The 20,440-nt window shown below is 38.1% G+C and overlaps 1 protein-coding gene across 4 annotated transcripts in view; it reads left to right on the plus strand.

Annotated features, from left to right (window-relative positions):
- RAB27A (RAB27A, member RAS oncogene family) overlaps nt 1-20,440 on the plus strand; it is a 73,219-nt gene that overhangs the window by 44,058 nt on the left and 8,721 nt on the right. For all 4 annotated transcript variants that reach the window (XM_047766304.1, XM_047766303.1, XM_047766306.1 and 1 more), the window contains 4 exons: nt 1,327-1,501; nt 10,975-11,060; nt 12,986-13,089; nt 18,709-18,832. In XM_047766304.1, coding sequence (XP_047622260.1) covers nt 1,349-1,501; nt 10,975-11,060; nt 12,986-13,089; nt 18,709-18,832 — 467 coding nt within the window. In that variant the 5' untranslated portion in view covers nt 1,327-1,348. The remainder of the gene's footprint in view (nt 1-1,326; nt 1,502-10,974; nt 11,061-12,985; nt 13,090-18,708; nt 18,833-20,440) is intronic.

Consider the following 20,440-nt stretch of genomic DNA (forward strand, 5'->3'; position numbering starts at 1 on the left):
ATGAAGTAGCTGATGTTTTTCCGATTTTCAGGCTTTATTGGGATTAGAGGATTAAAAAGAAGTAAACCTTCCTGGAGACAGACTCTGATAGATGAAAGAGCCCTTTATTGTGGATCTCAGTCCTCGAGTGAGCAGTGATATTCCAGAAAAATATGATTAAAAAATAATGTATAAGGAAGCTGCAGATAGCTTACTTGTGAATTTAACTTTTTTTTTTTTGTCTTTTTGCCTTTTCTAGGGTTGCTCCCGTGGCATATGGAGGTTCCCAGGCTAGGGGTCCAATCGGAGCTGTAGCCACCAGCCTACACCAGAGCCACAGCAATGTTGTATCCGAGCCTCGTCTGTAACCTACACCACAGCTCACGGCAACGCTGGATCGTTGACCCACTGAGCAAGGCCAGGGATCGAACCCGCAACCTCATGGTTCCTAGGCGGATTCGTTAACCACTGCACCACGACGGGAACGCCAACATTTTCTTTTTTTAAATTTTATTTTTATTAGAGTATAGCTGATTTAAAGAGTTGTGTCAACTTCTGCTATACAGCATAGTGACCCAGTCATACACACACACACACACACACACACACACATTTTTTCCTTCATATTATTTTCCATCATGTTCTATCCCATATTATTTCCATCATGTTCTATTTTCCCCATGTTCTATCTATATCTTGTATATAGTCCCATGTGCTGTAGAGTAGGACCTCATTGCTTATCCATTCTAAATGTAATAGTTTGCATCTACCAACCCCAAACTTCCCATCCATCCCACTTCCCCTTCCCCCCAGCATTATCTTTGAAGAAACTGTAATGACATTTGAAAATGCATAGGATAAATGAAACTTCATCGTGTCCTAGTAAAAAGAGAAAAACGAAGGATGCAGCACGAGGAGGCTTTGAAAAAGGAGGGGCAGTTAGAACCACTTGCACACTAAAAATTATTATTACTCCTGTACATTCTCCTTCCACCTTTCTTTCTTTGCTTTGTTAATTTTTATTCTACATGATCTGTCTGTAAGACTTAGTGACCATTGTGTTCTTGATTTTCATTCTCACTTGGAATTTTTGTCTTAAAGGTACCATAATGTGCACATTAAATTTAAACTGAACTCTTATTATTGCAGCAGCATCTCATCTAGCAAATGAGTCTTTCCTTGGGGCAGTGAATTGTGTCTAATCCTCTCTTCACAGAACGCTTAGGCATATAAGTGTTATGCAGTAGTACTCGTTGAACTGGATATTACAGGAAGTCAGTTTATTCATGGGGATTCTCATATATTCTGATGAGTTTGGGAAAATTTGCATTTGTTTGTATTTTTCAGGTGAACCACTCAGTTCTTCATTATGTCTGATGGAGACTATGATTACCTCATCAAGTTTTTAGCTTTGGGAGACTCTGGAGTAGGGAAGACCAGTGTACTTTACCAGTACACAGATGGTAAATTTAACTCCAAATTTATCACGACAGTTGGCATTGATTTCAGGGAAAAGAGAGTGGTAAGTTCTTTACCCTTCTATATAGAAATACAGTCTCTGAGTCAACATTTGCTTGTCTGTTTTGTTTACTTTGTAGGAATTAGGAGGACAAAGGTTGGAATTTAAAATTAAAGGGTGCATATGAAAGTGTTTTGTGTTCAGTTTGGGCAATGTGATCAGAGCCTGTGCTGAAGGACCCTTCATATAAAACTTAGCAGATAAAATAAAAATGAAGATTCTTTTAAAGTTTCCCTTGATACCCTTTTGACTTGGATCTTCCTTCCACAAAGTTGTTTGTCTACTTTTGTTATGAAGTTAGAATCTACTCTGCTTCTCATACTCCTGCTTTCTGTGCTGTTTCTTCCCTTTTTGACATATATATATATATATATATATATATATATATATATATATATATTTTTTTTTTTTTTTTTTTTGGCTGTGTCAGAGGCATGTGGAAATTCCCAGGTTAGGGATCAAACCTGCACCATAGCAGGGATTTAAGCTGCTGCAGTGACAACATCCGGTCTTTAACCTACTACACCATAAGGAAAATCATTTGATATCATTTTTAATGGCTTTCTCTTAATTAAGGCCTTAGCAATTCCATGGGATACACTAACTGGCAGAACTCATTGCTTATGCCAGGAGTGTGAGTTTGGAGTAGGAGTGGAGACATCAGTAATGCCTATGATCTTGGAGGTAACCAAGGGAACAGAAAGACTCTGCAGGATAAAAAAATGTTCTGCAGGACTTTTTAAATTAAAAAATTAAATTTTTTTTTATTTTTTATTTTTTAGGGCTGTACCTGTGGCATAGCGAAGTTCCCAGGCTAGGGGTCGAATCAGAGCTGTAGCTGCCACCATCACCACAGCCAGAGCAACTCGGAATCTGAGCCACATCTGCGACCTGCATCATAGCAACAATGGATCCTTAACCCACTGAGCAAAGCCAGGGATTGAACTTGCATCCTCCTGGATACTAGTTGGGTGCCTAACCAGCTACATCATAATGGGAACTTCTGCCTTTTATTTTTTATTTTTTATTTGAGGATTGCAAGACAAGTTATTCTGCTGGTAGGTAGAAGGCAAAAGGTCATTGGGTCCAGGCACTAATTTTCTTGCTGAAAAAAATCAGCTGTTGCAATGAAGCAGGTCAACAGCTAGTCAGGCAATGAAGACCTTCATAGAAGCATATTCTCTCTAGGAAAGACGCAGTGTCTCTGACTTCTAGGACAAAGTAATTCATTCCCTCCTATCCACCCTAGGCCTTTTCTTTCACTACCAGAGAGTCTTTTTTTTTCCCATTTTTATTAATTTTTAATTGAGGTATTAGTTGATGTACAATATTGTATAACCTTCAGGTATGCAATATAGTAATTCACAATTTTAAAGGTTATAGTCCATTTATAGCTATTATAAAATACTGGCTACAATCCTTTGTTGTACAGTATATCCTTGTATCTTATTTATTTATACATAGTAGTTTGTGCCTCTTAATTCCCTATTCCTATCTTGCACCCCCTTCCCTCTCTCCACCTATAATGGCTTGTTTGTTCTCTATATCTGTGAGTCTGTTTCTTGTTATATTCATTGTTTCTTTTTGCTATATTATTTGTTATATGTTTCTATTTTGTTATATGTTTTATTTTTTAGATTCTACACAGAGAAGCTTGTACAGACTCAGACCCACTGAGTAGGAATAGAAACAATGAAATTTTAATTTATTTTATTTTATTTTATTTTGCTTTTTTAGGGCCACACCCATGGCATATGGAAGTTGCCAGGCTAGGAGTCGAATCAGAGCTACAGCTGCCAGCCTACACCACAGCCATGCAGGATCTGTGCCATGTTTGCAACCTACACCACAGCTCACAGCAACGCCAGATCCTTAACCCACTCTGCGAGGCCAGGAATCAAACCCACAACCTCATGGTTCCTAGTTGCATTAGTTTCTGCTGTGCCACAACGGAAACCCCCTTAATGAAATTTTTAGTATTACATATAATTGGTAGAATCAGTATATAGGTATGTGATTATATTTATTGTCTCATTTTATATCTTGTTTTCTTAAAAATAGATTTGTATCATTCACTTAACACATAATTCACCAATCTAATGTGTTCAACTCAAATGGTTTTTAGAATATTCACAGTTAAGCAACCATCACCACTACCTAATTTAATATTTCATTACCCCAGAGAAACCTCATATCCTTTAGCAGTCATTTCCCCACTTCCCCTACCTTAGCCACTAATCTACTCTTTGTGGATTTGCCTGTTTGGATATATTATATAAATGGAATCATACAATATGTGGTGTTTGGTGTTTGACTTCTTTCATTCAGCCTAATTTTTTCTGTATAGTGTCGTAGCATATATCAGAACTTCATTCCTTTTTATGATCAAATATATCTCATTATATGGTTATACCACATTTTGTTTATCCATTCATCCATTGATGGACATTTTGGTTATTTCACTTTTTAGCTGTTATGAACAATACTACTATTAATAGTCATATACATTTTCCCTGTGGACTTAAGTTTTCAAATCTCTTGGATATATGCTTGGAGTGGATTTGATTGTCTATATGATAACTCTCTGTTTAATTTTGAGTAACTTTCAAATTTTTCCAAAGATTCTGCTCCATTTTATATTCTCAGCAGCAATCTATGAGGGTTCCAGTTTCTTGGTATTCTCATCATCTCCTGTTATTGTCTGATTATAGCCCAACTAGTGGGTAGGATGGAGTACCTCACTGCAAGTTTGACTTGAATCTTCCTACTGATGAATGTTGAACAATCATCTTTTCATATGCTTATCAGCCATTTGTATATCATCTTTGCAGAAATGTCTATTCTGATCCTTTGCCTAATTTGAAATTGGTTGTCTTTTTATTGCTAAATATTGGGAGGGTTTTTGTGTGTATATTCTGGATAAATGTTCTTGTAAGATACATGATATGCAAATAGTTTTAGCTTTTACATTTAGGTCTATGATCTACTGAATTAATTTATGTGTGTGGTGTGAATAGGGGTCCAGTGTCATTCTTTTGCATGTGTATATCTAATTGTCCAGCACAATTCGTTTAAAAGACTCTTCTTTCCCCTATTGAGTGTTCCTGGCACTCTTGTTGAAAATCAGTTGACTGTAAATGTAAAGTTTTATATTGGACTCTCATTTCTATTCTATTTATCTATATGTCTGTCCTTATGCCAGTATTATAGTATCTTGATTACTGAAGTTTTACAGTAAGTTTTGAAAGTGAGAAGTATGGTCCTCCCACTTTGTTTTTCTTGAAGATTTTTTTGGATTCCTTTCAATTTCATATGAATTTTAGGGTCAGTTAATTTTTGCAGAGAAGCCAGCTGAAATTCTGGATTATTACAAATTACATTAAATCTGCTGATCAATTTGGGTATTGATACTGATCTGTGGAAACTTAACGATATTGAGTCTTCCGATTTGTGAGCATGGGTTTTTTCCATTTAATTAGGGCTTCTTTGATTTCTTTCAACCACATTTTGTAGCTTTTAGAATGTAAGTTTTATACTTTTTTGTTAAATTTATTCTTAACTATCTTAATCTTTTTATGCTATTGTAAATTGTTTTCTTAATTTTATTTTTGAGTTGTTCCTTTCCAGTGTCTAGAAATACGATTCATTTAGTAAATTGAGCTTGTATACTAGAACTTTGCTGAACTTGTTTATTCTAATAATCTGTGTGTGTCTCTATAGGGGTGTGTGAATGTGTGTGTCTCTGTGTGTATTTACTCCTTATGATTTTCTGTATACAAGATCCTGGGATCTTTTGTTTTATTTCTTCCTTTCTAACTTGGGTAAGTTTTGTTTTTTGCTTTTGTTGTTGTTGTTGTTTTCTTGCCTAATTGCCCTGATGAGAACCTCCAGTGAAGTGTTGAACAGAAGTGATGAGAGAGGGCATCCTTGTCTTGCCTTTGATTTTAGGGAGAAAGCATTCAGTCATCATTAAGTATAATATAAACTGTGTATTTTTCATAGATGCTGTTTTCAGGTTGAGGATGTTCCCTTCTGTGCCTAATTTGTTGAGCATTTTCATCAGAAGAGTGTTGAACTTTTTCAAATGCTTTTTGTGCCATCTATTGAGATGGCCATATTGGTTATATGTCTATTTAGATTTCCTGTTTCTTCCTGAGTTAGTTTCAATTGTTTGGAATTTCTCCATTTCTTCTAGGCTGTTTAATTTTTGGCATATACTTATTCATACTATATCTTTATAATCATTTTATGTATGTAAGATTGCTAGTGTTATTCTTCCTCTCATTTCTGATTTTAAGAATTTGAGTCTTCTATGTTTAACGTTAGTCAGTCTAACTAAAGGTTTATCAATTTTGTTGATCTTTTATTTCCACTCTAATCTTTTTATTTCTTTCTGCTTGCTTTGATTTAGTTTACTCTTGTTTTTCCAGTTTTTTAATTTTGGAAGTTAAATTATTGATTCGAGATATTTTGTGTGTATGTGTTCTTTTTTTCTTTTTTGTCTTTTGTCTTTATAGGGCTGCACCCATAGCATATGCGTGTTCCTAGGCTAGAGGTCTAATTGGAGGTGTTGCTGCCGGCCTATGCCACAGCTGCAGCAATGCCAGATCCAAGCTGCATCTGCAACCTACACCACAGTTCACAGCAATGCCTGATCCTTAATCCACTGAGCAAGGCCAGGGATAGAACCCACAGCCTCACTGTTCCTGGTCAAATTCATTTCCATTGCCCCACACAGGAACTCCTGTTTTTTTTTTTTAATATAATTGTTTATTGCTATAAATTTTCCTCTGAGAACTGCTTTAGCTTCAGTTGATTATTATTATTTTTTTATATGTTGTGTTTTTCATTCACCTAAAAGTATTTTCTAGTTTCCCTTGTGTTTCTTTGACCCATTGGTTATTTAAGATTGTATTGTTTAATTTCCACATATTCATGAATTTTCCAAATTTCTTTCTGTTAATGATTTGTAATTTTACCCCATTATGGTTAGAGAATATACTTTGTATGATTTCAGTCTTTTAAATTTATTGAGGCTTGTCTGATGACTTAACATATAGTCTTTGAGATTGTTTCATGTGGACCTAAGACAAATGTACATTCTGAAGTTGTTGGGTGAACTCTTCTATAGATGTCTGTTAGGTCTAGTTGGTAGATGTCTGTTAGGTCTAATTGGCTTACAGAGTTCTGCAGATCATCTGTTTCCTTGTTTTCCTTCCTGCTTATTTTATCAATTTTAAAAGGTAGAGTATTGAAGTCTTTAATATTACTATCAATTGTTTATTTCTCTCTTTTTATTCCTATGTATTCTTAATAGATTGGCCCCTCTTATCATTATAAAATATCCTTCTTTGTCTCTAATAACACTTTTTGTCTTCAAATCTATTTTGTCTCATATTAGGAGAGCTACTCTAGCTGTCTTTTGCTTACTGTTTGCATGGTATATATATTTTTTTCATCCTTTTCCTTACAAACTTTTTGTGTCTTTGAATCTAAAGTGTGCCTTTGGTTGTAGATGCAGCTCAGATCCCAAGTTGCTGTGGCTGTGGCATAGGCCAGCAGCTGCAGCTCCGATTTGACCCCTAGCCTGGGAACTAACATATGCTGTGGGTGTGGCCCTAAAAAAAATAATGTGTGCCTTTTTAGATAGCATATAGTTGAATCATATTGCTATTTATTTATTTATTTTGTCTTTTATCTTTTTAGGGCTGCTCCCATGGCATATGGAGGTTCCCAGGCTAGGGGTCCAGTCAGAGTTGTAGCTGCTGGCCTATACCACAGCCATAGCAACATGGAATCTGTGCCAAGTCTGCAAACTATCCCACCACTCACGGCAATGCTGTATCCTAACCCACTGAGCAAAGCCAGGGATCAAACCGACTTCCTCATGGATGCTAGTCAGGTTCATTAACCACTGAGCCACAATGGGAACTCCTGAATCATATTTTTAAATACATCCTGCCAATCGCTACCTTTCACTTGGAGTCTTTAATCTATCTGCATTCAATAGAATTACCAATAATTTAAGATTTATGTCTACCATTTTTCTACTTGTTTTATGCATGTCTTTTCTCTTTTTTGTTCCTCTATTTCTTTGTGATTTTTTTGTGTTAATTAATATTTTCTAGTATATCATTTAAATTCCCTTGTCATTTTTTTTTTTACTATGTCTTTAAAAATTAGTTTCTTAGTCGTCCCCTGGGAATTATAATTGTCATCTTAATTTTTAACAATTTGTTTGGATTAATACCAACTTAATTTCAGTGCTGTATTCTGTTCTTACGTGGCTCCATTTCCTACCCTTTACTTTGCACTGTTACTGTCATACATGGCAGAATGCCATACATGGTATCTTTATATGTTATGTGCCCATCAACACAGGCTTATAATTATTACTTTATGCAGTTATATCTTAATAAGATGGAAGAAAAGTGTTACAAAAAAACATTTATACTTTTATATTGATCTATGTAGTTACCTTTATTGGTGCTCTTTATTTCCTTGTGTGGATTTGAATTACTGCCTTCTGTCCTTTCATCTCACTCTGAACACTGTCTTTATTATTTCTTGCAGGGCAGTTCTGCTAGCAATGAATTTTCTGTTTTTGCTTATCTGAGGATGTTTTCATTTATCTTTTAATATTAAAGGATATCTTTGCTGGCTATTGGATCCTTGGTTGGTAATCCTTTTTCTTTTCAGCTCTTTGATTGTGTCATCCCATTGCCTTTTTGACTCTATTTTTTTGATGATAAATCATCTCTTAGTCTTATTGGTATCCCTTGAATGTGATGAATTACTTTTCTCTTGCTGTTTTTAAATCCTATCTTTTGATTTAATGGTGATATGTCTATTAATATTTATAAGTTTATTCTTCTTGGGGTTCATTGAGTTTCTTGAATGTATAGATGATTTTTTAAAATCAGATTTGGAAAGTTTTTGGTTATTATTTCTTCAAATATTTTTTCTCCCTCTTTCTATTTCTCTCTCTTTATTTTTTCCATGTGATTGCCAGTATGCATATGTTGGTATGTTTAATGGTGTTCTGTAGGTCTCTGTGACTCTCTTCCTTTTTATTCATTCTTCTTTTTCTTCTCTGCCTTAGATTAGATGATCTCAATTGACCTATTTTCAAATTCAGTGATTTTTTTTCTTCCGCTAGTTCAAGTCTGCTTTTAAGCCCTTCTAGTGAATATTGTGAATATTATAATTTTCAACTCCCAAATTTCTATTACTACTTTTATAATATCTCTTTTTAACATTCTGTTTTCAGTGAGGCAATAGTCTCATATTTTCCTTTAATTATGTAGACATAATTTCCTTTAGTTCTTTAAACATATATAATAGATAATTTAAAGTCTTTGTCTAGTAAGTTCAACATAGGGCATCCTTAGCAATGGTTTCTTTTGGTTGTTTTTCCCTCTGTTTGTGGGCCATAATTTCTGTTTCTTTGTGTGTTTTATAAATTTTGTTGAAAACTGGACCCTTCAAATGATACAAGGTAGTAACTATGAAAATCAGATTTCTGCCTCCTCTTAAGGGTTTTTATTGTTTTTGCTGTTCATTTTTGTTATTGCTATTTGTTTAGTGACATTCTTGGGTTAATTTTGTAAAGTCTTTTTTTTATGTGTAAAGTAATAAAGTTTCCTCAATGGTCACCTAATAAGAGGACAGAGAGTTTCCTTTTTCATTTTTTAAAGTTTTATTTAAGTTTAGTTGATTTACAATGTTGTGATAATTTCTACTGCACAACAAAGTGATTCAGTTATATGTGTACACAAATTCATTCTTTTTCAGATTCTTTTCCCATAAAGATTATCACAGAATATTGAATAGAGTTCCCTGTGTTATACAGAAGTTCCCATTGGCTAGTCATTCCATATACTACAATATCCATATGCCAATCCCAAATCCCAGTCCATATCTCACCATGATTACCTGTTCCATTTGGTAACCCTAAGTTTGTTTTCAAGGGGGGTTCTTAAATTCATGAGCCAGTTAAGTGTCTTAGCTTTTTCTGAGTGTGTGTGTGTGTGTGTGTGTGTGTGTGTGTGTGTGTGTGTGTGTGTGTTGGTATTTGCTTAATGTTTCTGCAGGTAGTTAACACGTCTGCCTTAGCCTTTAATTCCTTCTTGAGAAAAGCCTCAAGGTTAGTCAGAGATGAGAGATTAGGGGATTTTAAGTTCTGTCCTTAGCATCTGTACAGCCTTGTACATGAGCTTGGTCTAGTAGATTCCAAAGAATATTTTGGAACTTTTCAACCTTCCCTATGGACATCTCCTATTTCCTATTTTTTCTTCTTTTTTTGGTTAGACTTTGTTAGGTCCAACTGGTATTGCTGCCTTTGATAGCTCTGATGTTAAATAATTGATGCTGATTGTTTTCAACAAATGGCCTAAAAATAGGGCTATTTTCTTAGAGCACACTCTGAGTCAGATGAAGTAAAGACAAGATTTGGGGATGGAGCTTTACAGGCAAATTTTAGACAGTTCTCTTGGGGTGAGACTTTTGGGGAACTCCAAATATGTTACACCTCTACTGCCTACAGTGATTGCTACATTGATGGTTTCCATAGTTACTACAGTTGTGCATCTGTTGGTTTTCAAGGCTGCTGTTGAGCTGAGTAAGGGACAGGAGAATCAGACTAGTTAAAATAGCACAAAGCTTACTGTTTTTACTGTTTTTCAGTTGGTTTTCTTAAATAGATGCTCCTTGGAATTTTGCAGACCTTTGTTAATTTTAAGAGTTTGGAAAAAGTGGATTTTGACAATTTTTGCCAGTTTTTTAATCGCTTTGATGGAGAGAGATTTTTAGAGGTCCTTGCTATAAAATTGCTGTAAGAGTGCTTTTTTTTTTGTCTTTTTTTTTTTTGTTGTTGTTGTTGCTATTTCTTGGGCCGCTCCCACGGCATATGGATGTTCCCAGGCTAGGGGTTGAATCGGAGCTGCAGCCACTGGCCTACGCCAGAGCCACAGCAACGCAGGATCTGAGCTGTGTGTGCAACCTACACCACAGCTCACGGCAATGCCGGATCCTTAACCCACTGAGCAAGGGCAGGGACCGAACCTGCAACCTCATGGTTCCTAGTCGGATTCATTAACCACTGCGCCACAACGGGAACTCCCTGTAAGAGTGCTTTTTAAAGGTGGTATGGGGAGAAGTCATAGAAAGCTAATATTTCCTGAAACTGGTGACACGAGGGAAACTTGAGGAAAGGTGAGCTGATTATTATTTTTAAATATAATTATGTCTTCTTTATATATTTTATATTTATAAAGATATCCAGTGTGAATACATCTTTTAATAAATATTGTTGTGTTGCCTAAAGATAATTATTTGAAATGAAATACAAATAAGGTTGTGTTCCAGGTGGGATTTTCTTTAGAAGTTTAGATGATTAGGGGAGTTGTATTGAATAGGAAAGTGAGAAGAACTTACTGATCTCAGTTCTCTTTTTATTTTTCATTTTGCCATTTTAGGTGTACAGAGCCAATGGGCCAGATGGGGCCATTGGCAGAGGCCAGAGAATCCACCTGCAGTTATGGGACACAGCAGGTCAGGAGAGGTATGAGACCTTCAGTTATGTGCTCCTTACTGGAGGAAAGGGGAAAAACAGCTTTGCTCTTCACATAGTATCCTGAGCCAGAAAAGGCCAGGTGATCTGTTGGTATGCACCTGGATAAGAAATGCTGCCAAATTAGCAGGAAACTTATCAGTCTCAGATGATAATGGTGGCTTCATTTCATACAAGATCAAAGGAAAAATGAATCCTTTTCAATGAATCCTTTTTGCTTATGAAGTTTTTTTTTTCCTCCCCTTTTTCAGACTCGTATACTTTTCTCCATTTACTTTTGCTGTTTACTTAGCCACAAAGAAATCTGTAGTGTTGCATGCATTATTCCCACCTGCTTGTTGACACTTAGTAGAAAATATGGTTGAAATTAATTTATATGATCAGAGGTTGCCTGATAAAAATGTCACATGAAATTTCATATCAAGTTGCTTTTCATTTAGCTACAGCCCTGTTACCTCTCATAGTTTCCTTGAAAGATTTTTTTTTTAACTTTTTATAATGGAAAATCTACGTATATACAAAAAGTAGAGAGAATAGTACAATGAACTAACATGCTTATTTCCCAATTTCAACAGTGACCAAATTCTGGCCCATCTTATTTCATGTATATCTCTCAATTTTTCTGACCCTCACTCAATTATTTTGAAGCAAATTCCAAATATCAAATTATTTTATTCATAACTGTTTTGGTATGTATGTCTGAGAACTCTTTTTGTAAAAACATGGATGAGAAATATTATAGAAAACTTAAACTAGTGAATCAGATGACAAATTCTTATCAGTCTTTCTTCCCTGGAGCCCATGCCTGTCAGTTGCAGGCTTTGCATAGAGGAAAAAATAGAAAACCAACTACTGAGAGATAGAGGGGTGGCAGTAGGGGAGTACCAGGAAAGGGCAGAGACTGTGGCAATACTGCCCCCACTCTAAAGCCAAAGAAATGGTTCTCAGAGATAAGAGCTTTCTGTAGAGACTGAAATTAAAAAAGGTCATGAAACACATTGTGATGTCAGGTCAAGTCAAGCTTTCATAGGACGAGGAAAACATACACAGCAAGCACCGTTGCTTTTGGCCTATTTAACTCATAATTGTACATTAAATTCTTGGCTGAAAGTAAGGGGTCATGAGCTAGTACTTGGCATCCCTGTCCACCAGACTGGATTTTCAAATCACATGGCCTCTTAACATACACTTTTTCTTTTTTTTAGGGCCATACACATGGCATATGGAAGTTCCCAGAGCTGGAGGTTGAATAGAACTGGAGCTGCTGGGCTATGCCACAGCAATGCCATATCCAAGCTGCATCTGCAATCTACACCACAGCTGTTGCAATGCCAGATCCTTAATCCCCTGAGTGAGGCCAGGGATCAAACCCATATCCTCACTGATACTAATTGGGTTCTTAACCCTTTGAGCCATAGTGGGAACTCTAGCACATATACTTTTATCCGTGATAAATAACTGTCTTATTCACATGGCCTATACCACCATCCAATTTGCTGAAAAATTTAAAAAAAAATTTACCCAGATTGATTTTAGTTTAAAAGAAAATTCCAAGTAAAACTTTCGGTAATTGTTGATATTTTATAGTCTAAATATTTTCAAATATTCTTTCTTGCTCTAGATACCTACCTACTAGCTTTTGTAAGATATCTAGTATCATTGATTACGTACATAATTTTACACTGTTGGAAGTAGCTATTCATATAATAGCATGATTCAGTAAATCTTGTATAGCAAAGATTTATGTATATATAATGCGCATGTAGAGTGTGAAGTTACTAGTAATAGTGGCATGTTATTAAACATCTAATTTGTTAATAATGAACTACTGTGAGGGGCTGAGGGCACTGCTGGTAGCTTTGTATTTCAAGAGTGGGGCGATAGTTTAGGTGACCAATCTACTTTAATATTTCTAGGTTTCGCAGCTTGACAACCGCATTCTTCAGAGATGCTATGGGGTTTCTTCTGCTTTTCGATCTGACCAATGAGCAAAGCTTCCTCAATGTCAGAAACTGGATAAGTAAGTTTTATTGTTTTCCTGCTTCTTACTTCCCACTCCCTGCAATAAAATTCATCTTATATTCTACTTCTGTTGTAAGGCGTTTTGGAGAATCTCCTAGTGCTGTTTAAAATGCTGTTTAAAGGAGTAATACTTTTAGTTTAGAGGCAAAGACAATTGAAATACTCTGCTCTCCCTAGTAATGCTTTCATTTGCTGAGTGTATCCTGTGCTGTAGATACAAGGAATGCTTTCTGTGTAATTTCTTCATCAGTCTTTTCTACAGAGGGGACTCTTATCCCCATTTTATTTTATTTTATGGCCACACCCTGGGCTAGGGATTGCATCTGAGTCGCAGCTCTGACATACACAACAGCTGCGTCAACGCTGGATCTTTAACCCACTCCATTGGGCCAGGGACCGAACCCATGCCACCACAGAGACAACACCAGATCCTTCACCCGATGCCCCACAAAGGGAACTCCATCCCCATTTTAGAGATAAGGAGATAGAAGTCTAGAAAAGTGCTATCAAGTCTTGCACCATCCCAGACTTTAAAACATATATGCATTGATCCTTGTGAAAGCTTCAGGGATCTTAACCCCTGGCTCCATGGCTCTTTTGTTTTTAGAAGCCCTTATTCTACTTGCAGGGCCAGAGCATTTTCCAGGAGGATCCCATCATAGAAACCTCTAGAAGTTCATTGGCTAAAGTGGTTCCCAACACAGCATATATGAACCTTCATTCTGGCTCTTTGGAGACAGCCTAGACTCTTACATGATTGGTTAATAGCCATTTAAAATCCTGCTACTTGACCAAATGTGGCATTTTCCTCTGTTGTAAACATACATCTTCCTCTGTTGGGTGTATTAGTGTAGCCTTAGAGAATCTATTGGGGAGGGCTGTGATACTAAATTCTTAAAATCCCAACCTTTAAAACAAAAGCATTTATTTCAAAACATAAAAAAAAATTTCTTGGAATTTTGGTATTATGAAAGGGTGATGGGCTGTGGCTTTGATAATAGAAAGCCTTATTTTTAAAAATGAGTTTTTAGGAATTCCCATTGTGGTGCAGTGGAAATGAATCTGACTAGGAACCATGAGGTTGCGGGTTCGATCCCTTGTAAAGTTTGATCCCTCAGTGGGTTAAGGATCTGGCACTTCCATGAGCTGTGGTGTAGGTTGCAGACGTGGCTCAGATCCTGCGTTGCTGTGGCTGTGGTGTAGGCTGGCAGCTGTAGCTCTGATTCAACCCCTAGACTGGGAACCTCCATATGCTGCAGGTGTGGCCCCAAAAAGCAAATAAATAAATAAATAAATTATGAGTTTTTAGGGAGTTCCTGTTGTGGCCCAGCGAGTTACAAACCCACTTAGTATCCATGAGGATGCCAGTTCAATCCCTGGCCTAGCTCAGTGGGATCTGGCATTGCTCTGAGTTGTGGTGTAGGTTGCAGATGCAGCTTGGATCCCATGTTGCTATGGCTGTGGTGTAGGCTGGCAGCTTCAGCTCCGGTTCAACCCCTAGCCTGGGAACTTCCGCATGCTGCAGCTGTGATCCTAAAAAGCAAAAAAAAAAAAAGTTTTAAAATAACTAATTTCTTAGTGCATTGTGGTTTTCAAAGCATTTTTCACATAGTTTGTGATCCTCTTGACCACCCTATGAGGAGGAGCTGGTATGTCCTTATTTTAGGATGAATATGCTGAGCCTTATGGAATAATAGACTTCTCCAAGGACATGGAGCTATTGGCTTTCAATTCAGTGGCCTTTTATGTTCTTTCTCAACTAAGTTGATCACTTGGAGTTGAAGACCTATTTAACCCTTTAAATATAGGTTCCCCAGTGCAATCATGTTTACTGGGCTTCACTTTGTTAAATGCCTAGCTGAGGTGCACATCTCATTATTTCCCTTACAGTGGCTATTTCAAGTCTCTCGCCCTTATTTCTGGCTCATCATTTCCTTTGCATCATTGGAACAAATTCTGTGGCTTTCTTAAGTTAATCACTTTATAAGGACTATTGTTAGAGATGGGATCATAGAATCTTAGCACTGAAAAATCATCAACCCACCTATTTTTCAGTGGTAGAAACTGAAACTCTGAGTCATTAGGTAAATCTTGTCTATCTATGCTTTATAGCTAGTTAAATGAAGAAGGACGTCATGTGAAATTATGCACATGTATGTATTTTAACAAGTTTTCCTGGAGTTCCTATCGTGGCACAGCAGAAAAGAATGTGAGTAGCATCCATGAGGTTGTGGCTTCGATCCCTGGCCTCGCTCAGTGGGTTAAGGATCCGGTGTTGCCGTGAGCTGTGGTGTAGGTCGCAGATGTGGCTCGGATCTGATGTTGCTGTAGCTGTGGCATAGGCTGGCAGCCGTAGCGCCGATTCATCTCCTAGCCTGCGAACCTCCATATGCCACAGATGTGGCCCTAAAAAGGAAAAAAAACCCAAAAACCACCCCCCCCCCAAACAAATTTTCCTTACAGTGTAAAAAAAAATCCTTATTGCCTAGTTAGGTAAAGAAAATTCATGGATATTGAAGATTTCATGTCTGTAATAGAGAGTATTTTCCTACCCTGATTCCTGATATTTTTGGGGTAATTTTTTTTAAAAGATATAAAATTCAGGATCAGAGGTGGTAATATCAAATCTTAATTAAGAATAAAAATTTGTTAATTATCTATGTGTTTTATTTTACCTCTACGTGTTAGTATTTTGAGTATTACAGAGATCATTTTTTCCCTTTTATGGCTAATTAAAATAAGTAAATCTCTCTCACTCTCTTCATATGCGCATGCACACACACACACACACACGCACGCACGCACTCATGCACCAATGGTGCATAGCAGAGAACAGAGGCAGTGTTGCACTGAACAGGTAGCTGCCTCCTGGGCACTGGGCTGAGGAGAGTAGAACAAGTCTATACCTTCCCTTTGCTTCTCCAGGGCTGTATCTCAGTCCCTTCTCCTTTGACCCCAAATCTCTCCATGACCTCTGGGGAAGGGGATAAGGGTCCCAAGGTGAGCCCTGCTGAGTTTAGGAGATGGAACAGAGAGCCGTGTCCTCTGGGCCTGAATTTGACATCTGAGAAGAATTGGGCCATGTCATATCCCTCACCTGTCTTCCCGGAGCTCAGAGGATGAGCAAGTTGTGATCACAGCCCTTCCTCAGTGGCAATATGTTTTGTTACTGCTGTGGCATGGGTTCAATCCCTGGCCCAGGAAATTCCACATGCCTCAGGTGCAGTTAAAAAAATAGCCTAAATTTCTAAACTTTGATCCTATAGCCTCACATAAATGAGACCAGAGCCCAAGTGGTATACTTTTTATAAACTTTGGCCTTTATATTTTTATTCCTGTTATTCCTTCTGTCTGAAAAGCCCCTCCCTACACCCACTCCCATTTGCTTAAAAAAATTAGAGTTCTACTTATTCTTTAAAACATGTCCCCTGTGAAATTTGCTGTGAGATTTTGTTGGATTAAATTTTTTTTCTCCTCTTAATTCCTATTACATTTTGTAATACTTCTAGTATCTTTATCACCTACCACCTCGAGTCGTAGTTATTTACTTATGAGCTTTTTCCTTAGTGAGATTGTTTCTAAGGATTAATTTACTTTTTTGTCTTTTTAGGGGCACACCATGGCATATGGACGTTCCCAAGCTAGGGGTCTAATCAGAGCTGTAGCTGCTGGCCTACACCACAGCCATAGCAATGCCAGATCTGAGCCTCGTGTGCAACCTACACCACAGCTCACGGCGATGCTTGATCCTTAACCCAGTGAGCGAGGCCAGGGATTGAACCCGCAACCTCATGGTTCCTAGTCGGATCCGTTTCCACTGTGCCATGATGGGAACTCCAAGGATTACTTTGCTTTTTATATAAATAACTCACAGTCTTTGTAGAAAAATTAGGAAAACATGAAAAGTCACCAATTATCGTACTTCCCAGACTTCTCAAAATAAATACTATTAACCATTATTACTGGTAATACAAAGCACTTGTAAATGCCTTATTTTATTAACTTAATGGCTCTCAAGGGTGAGCATGTATCTAGATCGCCCTGAGGGCTCATTAAAACACAGATTCCAGGCTCCAAACCCAGCATTCCGGATTCATTAGGTATTGGGTGGTACCTGGGAATTTGTATTTCTAACAAGTTCCCAGGTGATGGTTAGGTTGTTGGTCCATGGACCTTACCCTCACCTTAACCCTAGGAAGTGAGAACCATCACAATCACTATTTACAGTGGGGGAACTGAGGCACAAGGCAGCCAAATAATTTCCTTGAGGCCACACAGCTGGTAAACGGCAGATCTAGGAGTCAATTTTAGACACCCTGGGTCCTGAGTTCATGTCATAACCATGACCCTGGACTTAGAAGGTCTTAACAGAGCACGGAACCACTCTGAAGACCAGAAAGATTTCGCAGTTGAGGTAACTGAGAGGCCGGTGTTAAAGAAAGAGTGAGGAGTCCCTGGGGGAAGGTTGTGTTTGGGTATTCAAGGGTGTTGGGACAGCACAGCCTGAGAAAAGAAAGGATGTGGCTCTTGATGGAAATGGTACACAGTTTGGTCTTGCCTGTGCTGGTCTTGTTTCCCCCCCTCTGCCCCTTGAGAGCATAGGTCAGCACCTTGAAATTCCACACCAAGTATCAGACTGTGTTATTGCTCAGGAGATATTTGCTGACTTCTCTTTCTCATAATCAGACAGAATGACTTTATAGTGAGGAATTAACAATGTCAACACTTTCCTGGTTAACTGTGATAAAAAATAAATCAGGCCACAATTTTTGGCATATGCCTTACTGTGAAAGTTGGGGTTGCTTTAATTTCATTAGGTGATGAGGAAGAAGTAAGGCTTTGTTTTCCTTCTTCAGGAGATTAAGCTCTTTGGCCTAGTTGAAGTTCTCTTGATTTAATTGCTTTTAAAAATTATGCCTACTTATAGGTTTTCAGGTGAAAAGAAATAAAAGCTAGGGAGTAAGAATTGCAGTCTCCTGCTTCCCGGTTCTGATGACAGAATCGTTTACTATTTATTCTAGGTTTTGTCTATATTTTGTTTGTTTTAGATAAACTGATTCTGCCTCAAGGTAATAGAAAAACGTGAAAAACATTTCAGATAAAAATAGGTTAGTTTATAGAAAGACAATTCATTTAGAAATGCCATTGCTGTGGAGAGAAAATATATGAAAAACAGAGCTTTAAGATTGGCTTTGAGCACTAGACAATTCTTCAAATCCTTTTATTCCCCCCAGTGGCCTTCATAAAGAAGACAGCTATGTAGTGTGTGTGTGTGTGTGTGTGTGTGTGTGTGTGTGTGTGTGTACATTTGGAGGGAAAGCAAATTCTCCCATTCCTCTCAGATGTAAATAACTGGGCTATGTGCATAAGGATGGGATTACTTTTACATCTTTGCCCTATCCATTTAGTTCTTTTTTTTTTTCTTTCTATAAGTTGAAGTATCATGGATCATTTAGTTTTACAGATTAGGTTATTGGTGCTTTGAAAGCATTATATCAGTTTCTTATGTCTGAATACGAATTTACAGCTTCAAAGCACTTTTGCATATATTCTCCACTGATCATAGGCTTAACATTACTTACCTGTAATAAATTTTCTTATCTTCTGATGTTAATAGGCCAGCTACAAATGCATGCATATTGTGAAAACCCAGACATAGTGTTATGTGGAAATAAGAGTGATCTGGAAGACCAGAGAGTAGTAAAAGAGGAAGAAGCCAGAGGACTTGCAGAGAAATATGGGTGAGTATTTTGGTGGAGGAGTCTACAGAACATGTTTCCAGTATAATCATTGGCACAGGAATGGGTAACCAAAAAGGCAAAAGCAAAACATGAGAACCCTCAGATGTGGGGCTTGGGAGGGAGGTGTCAAATACCTGCTTTGCATATTAATATTATATGATTTGGGAATCATAGAAAAAGCAGTGGGTGAGGATCTGCATTCAGTGTTCGGTACTATTTTCTCAGTCTTTTGGTGATTGAAGGAAGATAACTTCGAGGGCAAATGCCCTAACTGTGTAAGGCTTCCTTTCTAAGATACAGGTAGGAGATGCCCAGGAAAAGAACATTCTCTATATCCAGTGAGGAAATTTCAAAGCCACTGCATAGGCTGCTAAAGAGAGCTCCAGATTCTAAGAAGGGCTTATTGGCTTGGATATATCTATGCTGGGAGAGGAGTGTGAAGATCCCCTTTGGTTTAAACTGTGCTTTTGTGGTAGAAGGTCAACTACTGTCTTCGTTCTCCCTTGAGCCCTGAGATGAGGATCATAATAGCAGCACTACTAACTGGACATGAAAGGAGGGGTCCATCGCTGCTGATTCAAGTGTCCAGGGCACCTTTAGAAAGCAATTTATGGAGTTCCTTTCATGGCTCAGTGGTTAACGAACCTGACTAGGATCCACAAGGATGTGGGTTCTATCCCTGGCCTTGCTCGATGGGTTGGGGATCCGGTGTTGCCATGAGCTGTGGTGCAGGTTGCAGACGTGGCTCAGATCCTGCATTGCTGTGGTGTGGGCCACCAGCTGTAGCTCTGATTCAACCCCTAGCCTGGGAACCTCCCTATGCTTCAGGTGTGGCCCTAAAAACCAAAAAAAAAAAAAAAGAGCAAGCAATTTGTGCCTTCTTACTTTCTACCTCTTACCTAAGGAGAACACAATGTAAATGTATTAACTACCCTTAGTATAGTGGACAACAGCCAGTAGGGTAGAGAAGGAAGGGGAGTGAGAGAAAAATGGTGGGTGTGCTGTGTGCAGAAGCTGCTACACAGCAGCTTCTCGGTTGTTAGGCAGATCCATGGAGGCCAGAGGAGGCCCTTTCTTGTTTCATTGTGTGACCACTGCTTTGTTCTTCCTTGGGCTGATGGAGGTATGGAAAGCACTCGAGGATGGGGTTCTCTTTGGGAAGGGAGAGGAAAAAGAGTTTGGTTGGGGGCAAAGGAGCCAGAGTCTGGGGAGTTTTAAATACCTGGTAAGAAGAATGAACTTGATCTTCCAAAGGGACAGGAAGTTGCTGAAAGTCTTCGAACCTGGAGGGAATGTTATGATTACTTTCCCAGGTCAGTCTGGGGTTGATGGGTGGGGTGAAAGGGAAGAGGGAAGACTTGAGATTCCAGTGGTCAGGTGGGTAGAGGCTGTATTGTGTGTGTGTATGGGGCGGGGGTTGCGGGCAGGAGGCGGGAGTAAGTCAGAGAATATGTAGGATGGGGCAGAACAGGATTTAAAATCTTTATTCTAGCCAGTGGGCAGGGTGGGGTAGGAGGAGGGCTGGAGGTATGCATTCCCATAATTTACACAGATTTGCAATAGGATGTGGAGGTTTACATTCTCTGGTAGGTACTGTTTAACCATGTT

Source organism: Phacochoerus africanus, chromosome 2, assembly GCF_016906955.1.
Source record: "Phacochoerus africanus isolate WHEZ1 chromosome 2, ROS_Pafr_v1, whole genome shotgun sequence".
NCBI classification, from domain to species: domain Eukaryota; kingdom Metazoa; phylum Chordata; class Mammalia; order Artiodactyla; family Suidae; genus Phacochoerus; species Phacochoerus africanus.